This window comes from Lepisosteus oculatus, chromosome 3, assembly GCF_040954835.1.
Source record: "Lepisosteus oculatus isolate fLepOcu1 chromosome 3, fLepOcu1.hap2, whole genome shotgun sequence".
Taxonomy (NCBI): Eukaryota; Metazoa; Chordata; class Actinopteri; order Semionotiformes; family Lepisosteidae; genus Lepisosteus; species Lepisosteus oculatus.
This window is the reverse complement of record NC_090698.1, coordinates 7220829-7232966: the sequence shown is the minus strand read 5'-3', so window position 1 is coordinate 7232966 and position 12138 is coordinate 7220829. Positions and strand designations below refer to the sequence as shown.

General features: G+C 49.5%; 1 protein-coding gene across 1 annotated transcript; it reads right to left on the bottom strand.

The window, feature by feature from the left end:
- Positions 1 to 1938: 1938 nt before the first annotated feature.
- Positions 1939 to 12036, bottom strand: vgf (VGF nerve growth factor inducible). Its single transcript, XM_015340600.2, has 2 exons — positions 11858 to 12036; positions 1939 to 7723 (listed from the first exon to the last, which is right to left on the bottom strand). Exon 2 carries the CDS (start codon positions 7697 to 7699, stop codon positions 5690 to 5692), a length of 2010 nt encoding a protein of 669 aa, XP_015196086.2. The 5' UTR covers positions 7700 to 7723; positions 11858 to 12036; the 3' UTR covers positions 1939 to 5689.
- Between the last annotated feature and the right edge of the window lie 102 nt (positions 12037 to 12138).

The window sequence follows — 12138 nt, the reverse complement described above, 5'->3', positions numbered from 1 at the left end:
AGTTACTGCGTGTCTGTCAGTCAGTTCAGCTCCATCTACCTGTCCGGCCCTGAGCAGTCAGCACGTGCCTCTCTTCTGTTGCTGTCCTTGTACCTGTGACTGACCCCTCATCACAGCCCGTGTAAAACCAGTGGCCCCCGTATTGTGGCCAGGACACCTGGGGTTCTGCCTGCCTTCCCTTGCACCTGGAACTTGCCCTGTGCTGTGCAGGTCAGTCCCTCTTCCTTTTCGTGCGAAAGCAGAAAGCCAGTTGCTTGCAGAATGTTGCACGAAGAGCTGGCACAGAAGGTTAATCTCTGGCTGCTTGGTGGGTGCTATGACTCATGCAGTTGACATGATTAATGTTATCTGAGCGCCTCTTGGACTCTGCTGTCAAGAATGTTTCTCTCTGGAGCATCAGGATGGCACATTACACAGCCTTACGGATTCCAATATGACCTTGATTAGCATGAGCCTGTGAATGAAACGGGTGCGATGCCAGTTGATTCGTCGAAATGCCTTTGTGTATTTCCCCCTGGGTACGCACCGATGATGCTGGTGTGCGCAGTGGCTGTGTGCAGAAATGGATCGTGGGTTTGTGGGACGGGGGGGTCCCTGCTTTATGGATCACAGCGTTCGATGTATAGGCCAAGTCTTGGGAAGCTGATGGATGGAGATATGACCGGATGCGCGGATTGGTTTTTCCAGGGATAACGCAAGAAGCTGCCCCCTCCCCTGGGCTGAGCCGAGTGTTTTGCTGGAGGCAGTGGGGAGGTGTGCAGGCGATTCTGGAACACTCGCCGCAGGATCCGGGGAAATTGGATACGGCTTCGACTCGGAGTAGCCACTCGGGAGTGCAGAGATGGCGGTATGGCCCAGATTGCGCGCCCTCGCCCCAGTGGGACCCAGCGCCACTCGGGATGGGGTTCCAGCTGGCGATGTTCCTCCTGGGTGAGAGCTGCAGGGTGTTCCTCCTTGACCGGCGGGGGCCGATGCAGGAGCTCTCCGCCACACCGCTGCCCACATTCCCAGGGGAATGACCGCTGCATCCGCGTGGGCTTCAGTAATATACAGGCGCTCCAAACTGTCACCCATGTTTGGGAAACCTTATCCCATAATCATAATACTTCTTATTAGCTCCCCGCTCCCCATCTTGCAACCTTCGTTCATCTGATTCTGGTCTCCTGTCCGTCCCCCAGGCCTGTCTACATCCTATGGGTGACAGGGCCCTCTCCTGCTGCGCCCCAGAGCTCTGGGATTCTATCCCCAAGGATATCAGAGTCCCCTTCCCTGAGCGCATTCAAATCAAGACTCAAAACCTGCTTCTGTAGAGGGGGCTTTTATTTAATTGGTTCTGCGTCTGTCCACTTGCTTTTCAACTGTATCCCAAAACCCTATTGTAACTGTAATCCTGCTGTCTCCTCTCACTGTGTGCTTTTTTGTTTACTGTAAAGCACTTTGAGAAGAGCCATAGAAATATGAATCATCATAATACCTTATTATTGCAGGCAACGGCACACTACGCCTTCAGTACACTTTTATTAGGCCGTCAGCCCTTCGTTTCTCGAAGTCAGACAGCAGCTGGGGTGTCGGCTGTTAACAAGGGTGCAAAAGACGCGCGTTCGTCCCGCGTTCGTCAGCTGTCGTTTGAGTTGTTGTTTTAGAATTTAACTGTAAAAAAAAATACGGAATCCTGCATTTTCTTCACAGATAGGAGATGGAGCAGGTTGGTCACTACCGCAACCGTGTTGAAAGTCGTCTGGATATAAGGTGATATGGAAATATAACGGCGAGGTTATATTGACTGGAAACAGTTATTTCTTCAGGTTTTTTGCCGCAGTGAGGCTGAGATCTTGGAAGGTCTGTACGGGAATGTAACACGCAGGCAATTATGAAGATTGAAAGAGTCGAAGCCCTTTTGATGGGTCAGATATATTCAAAGGAATTAAAAAAAACTCATTTAATAAAATAGTTGCTTTTATTTATTTCTCTCTGTATAGCAAAACTAGTAATCAACATGCTATTTACATCGAGTCAATGCATGTTTATTAAATACAGGTACATCTATAAAGAACATCACAGACAGGATCCTTGTACAAGACTTACAGAATTACTCAAGTTTTTTTTCTTCATTGAATAGTATTCCCACTGATTTTGTCAAAAACAACACGTTATGTTTTCCACAGCGGTTGTGAGATGCAGTACAGACAAACGTGCAGAAATTAGTCCGTTTCCTTCGGTTTTCGCCACTGCCCGGCTGTTCTCGTGATTAGACACCTCTGCCGCGCTCCTCCGCGCGAGCACCGCACCCACCCCTCTCTCTGCAACTCCCTGAGCGAACCCCTACCCGACTAGAAGCGGTCGATCTGTTAAAGGCGCCATTGTAGCCTCTTAAATGGCAAGCGAATGGAATGTTGCCCGTAGGTGAAGAGATTAAACATCCTTATCGTTTGAGTTGTAGGTCCCTTGCGCTTCTTTCATTTAAAAAACAATGTGTCATAATTATAAACCACACTCTCTGTGCTTCAATATCTCTCGTGCATCGGCTAATAAAGTCCAATGACGTACTGTATTTTATGACGTCACTTAAGCCTCTGGCTTCTGAGTACCAGATAGAAAGGTAAGGGGTTTCAGCACGTAGTTTTTCATGTTTTTTCGCCACTCTTCTTTAAAGAAAAAAAAAATGTCACTACTAATTGTGCCAAAAAGCATTAAAAAATCCAAGGATTTATTTTATTTTGGCTTCCCAAACACTCTGCCACGCCTTCCATTTGTAAACGACGAATCCACAGGATCACACAACATTAGCAGCATGCCTGAGCTATACTACGGAAACTAACATACAAAAAACGCTTATTTTCACCGGAAAGTATAGCAACAACGGTCACAAACACCTTCAGATAGATTTTCCGGAAACACCCTGCAGTGACGGATGGGACCCAGGTGTTTTATAAGGCAATAGTTTACTATCACTAGATTTTTTTTTGTATACCGCTCTTTTTAAACTTCTATGCAAAAATGTTTGGAATGTATGATGTTTTGCACCGAAATTTGTCAAGGAAATAAATACGTGTGACCCTCAGACACATCTGTACAAGTAAGAAACCTCGGGTACAATGAAGAATAGGAAATTAGTGTAAAAAAATTCAGAAAACAGATGCCAAGTTACTTCCGACGGTTTTCCTTAAGTGTTCCTTTACTGCTTCAAATACAGCGATGATTTTTACCTTTAACCTGCCATACCCGCTGTGTGTACTTCAGGGCTTACAATTTCAAGTGATGACGATGAGCATGTAGCAATTTACTTGAAACCAGAACAGATTATAGAAAAAAATGTTACTTAACTCTAGTTATTCTATAACAAAGTTGGCTACGTCTAATATGTCTAATAACGATATTTCTGAATGCGGTGCTTCTTTACGAATACACGGTAACTAGCCTCTCTCTTGGTTAGTCAATTCAACCCACCTGCTCATTAGTGCCTGCGCCTCATTTAAAAGATCTATCAAATCGACATTTGATTCGAATCCCCTAACTTAACATTTGGCAGTGATTGCTTGTCCCTCGCCTTGAAGGTTACGAGTCCACTCCGAGTGAATACGATGTATGTAAAATTACCAACCTGCTTTTAAGGCGAGGCAAATACTGTTTGAGGTAATACAGGTCTGTACACCTCAGTTTTGTACTGTTTTGTGTCGTGTGTTCTAAGAACATAAAAAAACTATTAAAGACCGTCACGGATTCAGGAAAAACTAAACTACGAATCACATAGGCTTGGATTTCTGCTTAGTTTAACCCTGACACTTGTCGGTTGAATACTGTGAGATATGGGTGTAATGGCACGTTGGTCCGAAAAGGAAAAGCCCGAGTATCGAGCTCCAAAGGGCTCGAGTCGGGCCACCGAAAAGCCGACCCCGGGCTCCTGGGCCGGGTGAGGTAAGAGTTTGACTTCTGTGTCTCGCCAAGCCGGCTAGTGCGCCGTAAGGACACTGCGCGCAGCTCGGCGGAGCAAACTGTGACTTTGCCGCGCCAGCAGTCGTCCTCTCGTTCTCGCTGAAAGATGCCCATGGATGCCCTCTCTTAGGCGTCCGACACCTGGTCAGTCACGTCTCGTTCTTCCCTTAATGTAGCGCATGTCTACAGCTTGTTCCGAGTTAACGCGCCGTCTTCTTTTAACGTTCACCCTTACAAGAAAAACCAAATGTAGTCTTGTACTATGAGTCAGTTCTCGACTGCGCACGAATATCAAACCGAGGACCGCAGCCCCAGTCGGTCTTATTCGGCTCCTGGGTGACGATCGGGAACAGTCGGACTAGGTGGCGCGCGGCCCCTCTGTGTGCGTTCTTCTAAACGGCGGGAAAGAGCGCGAGCGACAGTGCTTGGAGAAGGAGAATCGTTCCGCCCACTGGTGAAAACAGCCTACCGAGAGAAAATGTTCGTTAAAACTTTTTTTTTTTGGGGGGGGGGGGTGGATTTTAAACACTCTTTAGTTTGAGTACAAAACCAGTTCCGCACAGGAGCAAAACGCTTTACTATTCCTGCTCTTAATGATGATATAGTTCGGTAAACCACGACATAGTTTCAATTTCTGGAACTAAGAATCAGCCAGGGAGAATTCTGTATAAAGTGCAAGTTCAGTTCTGTGATTCAGGAACGCAAGAAAGGCCACGTCGCTCATGTTCGACTGGTTTTGTGCTGGATCTGCTTCAGCAATATGACGCGGTAGCTCGCAGCAAACGTCTCCGACTCAGGCCGTGATCGTCACGTCTTTTAGGAGGCGGGGAAAGGGATTGCGGGTGTGTTGGGCTTCGAATACTTTAAGACTTCTAGATCACTCTGATCTACTCGGGCAGGTGACGTTGGCGCGAACAATGACGTCATCAGCCATCAACCCCCCCCATCCATAACGTTGCAGTCCCATCTCCAAGCATTTAAATCCCTGACGACATCTCGCTATTTTTTTCTTTCGCGTGCTGACCGTGGTTCGAGAGGCGGGAGCATAACCGATCTCGCCAGCCGTCAGATATTCAGAAAGCCGACTTAGAGCGCGAGCTGGAAGCGTGGGAGACCCGAAGTCGGTGACGTCATCCGGCCCGTGTCCGCAAGTGTTTTTGACGGAAGATCCTACAGGGACGCACGTTCTCAGCGCCACAAGAAGCCAAGCTTCTGCGACGGGGGGGTGGCACAAAATAGGCTGACAGGTACGCGGAAGGTTAAAGGTACTGAGGTAGGTGATGAATGGGTCAGTAATGATATATCTGGACTTTCTTGAAGATGTGTGCTAGAGGCTTAATAACCAGGAATGGGTCTTTCAAAGAAGGCCACACAGCTGGATCAAGAAATGCAGGGTAGGGGGACTGGCACAGTGAAGGACTGGTATTTTTTTTCATATTTTAGTTCATTTTCTTCACTCCACCCCCACCCCCCACCCCTCCCCCTTAAAAAAAAACTGCTTGTCTCTGTTGGCAGGTTGGGCAAGGGGGTGGAGGGGAGTGAGGCCAGTGGCCATCTGGTTCCCCTGTCCGATTCATGCAATTAGAAAGTAACCCGGAACGACACACAAACATCCACTGACAGTACTAGGAGTCAGAAAACGGAAAGAGAAACCGGTAAAGGCATAAACATACAGGTCCTCCCTTCCGAACCAATGGAAAAAACAGATCTAATGGAACAGAAACGCACTCCTACTGCACCGGCTGGCCTGTTCTCACTAGAACATCCGAGGGCGCTTCAGGAAGACCTTCTCGATGAAGTTCTCCAGCTCTTCCTCGCTCTCCTGCCCCGGGTCGTAGTAGTCTTCGTCGCGGGGCATCAGCGGGATGGGCTTGGAGTAGTAGTAGGGCCGGCGGCGGGCGGGGGGCAGGGCGCGGCGGGGCGGGGGCGGGGGCAGGTAAGTTCTGGGGCGGATGTAGTTGGAGATGAAGAGGGCGCTGGGCTGAGGGCGGGACCAGGGCTTGGGCTTGGGCTTGGGCTTGAGCTGGTACCGCCAGGGCCTGGGGTCCAGGTCGTAGTCCAGGGAGTTTCCCAGGATGTCGTTGACGGACAGTTCCTGGTTGCGGAAGCGGGGCTTGGGGGGTGGGTAGTAGAAGGGGTAGTAGGAGCGGAAGGGCTTCTGATAGGGCGAGTAAGAGGGGTAGGATGAGAAGGTCTGCTTTTGCCAGACACGAGCGGCCTGCTTGGGCAGGAACTTGTCCTTCTGGCGCGGCTTTTGGGGGGCGGGCAGAGGTGGGGGTGAGTTGCTGCGGGGCGGTGGGGGCAGCTTGCGCGGGCGGGGCTCGGGGGCGTCCTTCTTCTTCTTCTTCTCCACGTCGTTGATGATGTCCACCACGTCGTCGGCCGGCAGGTGCAGCTTGCTGGAGATCTCGATCAGCTTGTCGATGGTCTGGGGGTCAATGTCGTCGTCGTCGTCGTCGTCGTCATCGTCCTCATCGGAGCGCTTGTCCTCCGCTGCGTTACTGCTGACCACGGGCAGCTTCTTGCCCCGAGCCCCTGCCAGGGAGTTCAGCACCTCTTCCTGCTGCTTCTGCTGCTTCTGCTGCTTCCTGTGTTCGGCCCCGTCCTGCTTGACCAGGTACTGGAGCAGGAGGTCGGAGGCGATGTCGGCCAGCTTCTCCTCTTCCTCTTTGGCACGCTGCGCCTCGGCTGCCTGCCTCCTCACCTCTTCCTGCTCGGCCCTGGCCCTTGCTTCTTCTTCCTCAGGGCTCAGGATCTCCTCCTCCTCTTCGTCATCCACGCCTTGGTTGGAATCCTCGAAGAAGTTCTGCCCCATGTACGACTGCTTCCCCCTCTTTGTGTCCCCCCCCAACTCCACATCTATTTTGTTCTGCTGTGTCTTCCCTTTGTTCATGGCCCCCATCACGCGCTCATAGGCCCCCAGTTCTTGTAGGACCTCATTGGCTTCAGAATCCAGGCTGGCCTTGTAACCCCCAGTTCTGTCCTTCCATAGTTTGGGCTTCCCAACTCCCCGCTCCACCACGTTAAGGGAGTCCCTCTCTCGTTTGGTGGTGGTGCTGTAGCTTTGCAGCTCCTCCAGCATGGCCTGCAGGTTTTCCACTTCCTGGGGGCTCAGCTGTTCCTCCTGTTCCTCCTGCCCTCCCCCCCTCACGCGCTCCTCCCCCTCCTCCCTCTCGCCCCCTCTTCCTGCCCCTCCAGCTTCCTGGCTCTTGCTCTCCACACCCAAACCTTCTTGGCTCCGTGTCCGACTCTTCACCCTCTCCGTCAGCCTCTCCTCCTCCTCTGCTCTCTTCCTCTCCTCCTCCTCCTGATCCCTCTCTCGCTCCTCCAGCCCCTCTTTTCCCCAGATCAGCTGCGACTCTGCCTCCTCACGCCTCCCCTCTTCCGAGCTTCCCCGGAGCGCCTCTCTCGCGGTCTCCCCCTTCCCAGCCCCCTCTCCAGCCTCCTGGTTGGCTCCCTCCTGCTGGTTCAGGGCCTCCAGCAGGACGGCCGCCAGGGTTTTGGGGTCCACGTCCTTGAAGAGCTCGTCCTCTGGCTCGGGGGCCGACCTCGCCTCTTTCTTCAGCCCTTGCGTCTGGCCGTCTCCCTGCTCTCTCGACTCCTTCTGCGCGGTCTGCGCTACTCCCACCGCCGGCGGGAGGGGGCGGGAGACACTCGTGGCACCATACTTCTCTTCTGCCCCTGGGGCAGCATCGGTCCACGCCAAGCTAGTGCCAAGCAGCAACAGCAACAGAGGGGCACTTAAGGTGTGTTGGCACGGGATCATGACCTTGAGATGGGTGCGACCCACCTGGCGGTGGAAAAAGAGAGGACAAGGATGAGAATGACATTAAACATCAGGAAGGAACAGTCACTGTTGGCTCCTCATTAAACTATTTGCGTAGTCTATGGTTTTATCACAGAATTCTCAAAAGGCACTCTTCCGTAGTGTTCTTCGTTAAATATTCACGGCTCATAAGGGGTTTGAATCTCATAATGTGAACTAAAAATCTGAATATGCTGTAGAATTAATATTGAAGCCATATATGATGTCACAGATACACAGTACAAATAACAATATCCTCCATCACCAACAGTGCTTTTCATCTGTGAAAATGTTGTAGTTTCATTAAACTACATACTTATTTGACAATCATCTCTACATTTAATGGACCCTTATTTATCTGAGCAGGTGGCAGTTGAGATCTGTAGAGGATTATTCACGGTGATGTGGCTCAGTTGTGCCCATACAGCTGCATCTGTTTTCACTTGGTTTGCAATGTGATGAATCATGACAGAGGCTCTGGGCAAATAGAGCCGTGCTGTTTTTTTTCACTATGACCATCTTAAAAAAAAAAACAATATAAGGTGCCAACTACAAGAAGTACAGAAATGTTTTTATCATACAACATTTGAATGCTTTATTGCATCATCCCACATTACGCAATTTTGTTTCTCCATTTTTATAGTTCATTTTCTGACTCAGTTGCTTTGGATAAACACATCTTATAATACTTTCAGCAGTAATAATTCCCCATTTTGAAAGATATCTAAAATTCCAGTATAATCCAGAATTGGAAGGGGTCAGAACTTAACCACTACCAAATCTGACCAAGGTTCACATCGCAAGACAACAACCTGTAGGAGTTGCACAACAATTTAGCAGTGGGAATGTTTCTCTCACACATCACCAAACACACTCGGACGTCAGTTCAACAGTCAGCAGATTGAAATAATAAAATGCAATATTAAGTTTAAAACAACATTTAGAACAATTAGAACAAGTAGAGGTTTATTTCATGCTGGAAGGAAATGAAAAATAAACACGTTTCAGCTGAGGAGCCTTCTTCAGGTGTGTCAAAATAGGGTCAATTATTTGTATCATAACTGGTGTTCTCCATGGGAACCATTTCTTTTACAGATCAATCCCAGTTTGTCGTGTGTTTTGAGCCGGAGTTCTGAAGGAAGACAAGATGGACGATTTTCCTCAAAGCAGCGATTGCCCAGAATTAGGCTTAATAGGACACAGCTTGCAAAACAGAATATATCTGGTATGGTGAATATAAAAAAAAGGTCACATCAATTGATTGCTGCTTCTAAGACACAGTGATTCTTTAAAGTGATTGATTGAATTTTAAATGCCCATTCTGGAGAAAATAGAGAGCTATGGTTTCTCAGGGTTTTCTGTCTTGAGCCATATACAGTAACTGGCTTTATTAGTGGTGGTGAAAGTAGCCTTTTGTCCATCTCTCTGTAAAACATAATGACTTGGTCAGCGTAGAAAAGCTGGAGTATGAGCACTATGCTTTAACGTCTCACCACATTTCCAGCCACTCTGATGCAGAACGGCTTCTCACAGCATCAGAGAAAATGCTAACCAATCTGTAATTAGTTTTTAACCCTGATCTTTCCTGACCTGATTGGCTTTCCTGATTGAGTGGCTGAATGTCTGTGCTACACATTTAGCATGTGTACGAGAGACGGATGAAGACGGAAACTTTGTCAGTGGACGCCACTGTCCTCCCCACCGCGGTTAATGTCTCGACGCCCACTCAGCCACCCGGTCTGTTTCTGATCACGCCATTGAACGAGGCAGAGGGGGGTACCTGCTGGACGTGAGCCATTCGATCACCTGGCAGTGGGGCAGGTGCCACCCTCCCCTCATTCACACACCTTCACACCGACCACGGCCCGTCCACTGGACGTGATTGCGAACCCCTGCCGCTGACACGGCGCTCAATTCCCACCAGGGGGCTCCAACCCCGGATCTGCAGAGCTCCAAGACCGAAAGCGCACGCCTGATTGCCAGAAGATTGCAAACACCGACGGGCGACGGATGAACCGAACAAGCGGTCGGCTCAGTTCAGAACACTCTTAAGTGGTCCGCTAGTGTTGAAAAGGTTATTAGACTAGTAATCCAAATCAATGTCTACATTATTTTGACCGGTTTGACCAAATTCTAAATCATAAAGAAATTGTTTCAAGTCTAGAAATTAAGTTAATGCTGTGCATGAAACCCGCAGAATGGAGGCAAACTAGGACCAGGGTTGTAGACCCTTAATTCCTATTAAAAAGACTGAGCGCTGCTGACTTCACCTGTAGTAATTTCCTCTTTAGTACCCATTACTCTTTATTCATTCTTAGTAAAAATGACAGATGTAGTCATTTCCTTTACTTAAACTGGACACAAAGAGCACAGGTGAGTCTTGTCGACGCGGCGAAGTTTGCCGTGCACGGAGGCACGGAGGCGCGAGCGCTGGGTCTGGCGGTTGTGCACGAGCCGCCGCATTATTGAATCACCGGAGAGGAAAAAAAAAAAAAGGTCAGGTCTCGAGAGCCGTGCGTGGGGAGGGGGGGGTTGTAAGGTGGGCTCGAAGCGTTGCCTTGGTAACCGGGGAAATCTGCATTTATTTTTTTAACCTCTTCTCTAATAGGAACTGTTTCTATAGCAACTTTCGTCGTCGATTTTTAGGAAAAGTTTATTCACCGGAAGCACACCGGTTGAGACGGTCGATCCGGTTGATCTGCGGCTCCTAGTGCGATGGGATCGTATGATCGCCGCGTTTGACTCCAGGTAGCGGAGCGAAGCCGCACGGGAGGACAATGGAAAAGTGAAGCGCGACCGCAGCTTCAAAGTGTTGCTGCAGGATTGATAGATTTTTGGGTTAGCAGTGGTTTTGTAAAGAGAACGGCTGCAGCTGCTGCCATCGTATTTAACATTTCACGGTTTAAAACTTTGCTTCTCCCCCACCTCCCCTCTAGTCTCCATTGGGCCATTCAATTCCCCGCTGGAATCTACCACAAAGGAGCAAGGTTATAGCTGAAGTGCTTCTTAGTCGGTGTCCGTCAATAATAACCCCCCATACCTACTGTAGTGTGTTGTAGCCGGCGCCTGTCTCGGGCTTTATTTGAGTGCTGTTCGCAGTCCACCGGACGCAAAGCAGAGACCGCTAATCGGAAAGGTTCACTCCCGGCCAGTCGGTGGGACAGCTGCCCGCTTTCCTCCTTACATCTCTGCACTGGCTCCCCGGCCGCTCTGCCATCTTAACCCTTCGGCCCTCGACCTTTAACCTTTAATCCGCCCCCATCACTGGCTTATACACATCGGCTTTCTTTCTATAAACGCCCCCATCTCGCTTCCTCCCGCTCCCGACACTGTGGTAACATTGTTTTATGAAGTGACGAAGGGGGACCTGCACTGACTCGGACACTGGCCTGGAGGCAGCGCTGTGTCTTTTGACGAGACCAGCTGGTTGCTCCGAAGTTCCGCGGCTCTGTGTCCGGTGCGCTCGGAGCGCCAGGCTCCGATCCTAATCCCTTCCTAAGAAGCGCTTGCCCCGTGTAATCTCCGGGGGCTGGCGCTATTTTAGATGTCTTGCCCCCACGGGACAGACACGCAAGCCCAGCACCGCGTGGGCTCTTCACCCCGCTTCTCTCGCATCGCTCCTCTTCCCAGAAGCCTTTCTTACTATTCGCGGTATTATCGCCACTCTTTTCCCCGACGTAGGCGTTGCTCCTAATGCGGAATAGATTTCGGTTTTGGTTGCCTAAAGCTAAGGAAAAAACGTGAAGGGGTGACTTCTGGAGATCTACAGGTGTGTCTAAGATGACTAACAACGTGTCGTATAATGTTGTTGTTAGGTGATCGTTCACTGCGTCTGCGACTACAAGTACACGTATAACTCCAGTGTCATCCCCCGCAGAATCCCCCAGTACGACAGTGTCCATTTGAACAACATGGGAAATATGAAATGAGTCCTGTGCCCGAGTATTTATAACTTACATCGCACACTACAAACATACATTGAAACCGCACTTGAATTTCCAGAAAATCGGTTCATCTGGAAACCATAAAGACACAATACCTAAAATATTTTAAAAGACAGATTGTTTTATCAGCTGCTGTTTTAATGACGAACATCAGAAACATAAATGTTTTACTCACCCAGAATTTCTGATTTGGAAAGGCGAGCGTCACTGGCTAGCTTTATGTTCTATCTTTTTTGTGTCACTTTCTAAAAAACAAAATCACGTCTTTTTTCTCTCTCTTTGTTGTTGTTGCTTTTCTAAATGCTCTTTCGGAACACTCAAGTCCGACGGCGCTACCACTACCCGGCGCGGCGTCTTAAGAAGCTTTTCAGCACCAGGGACAGCGACCACGGTATTTGTAGTCCTGCTGGCAGGCCACGTGACATGACGTCAGGCTGTCCATTGACGTCAGCGCTC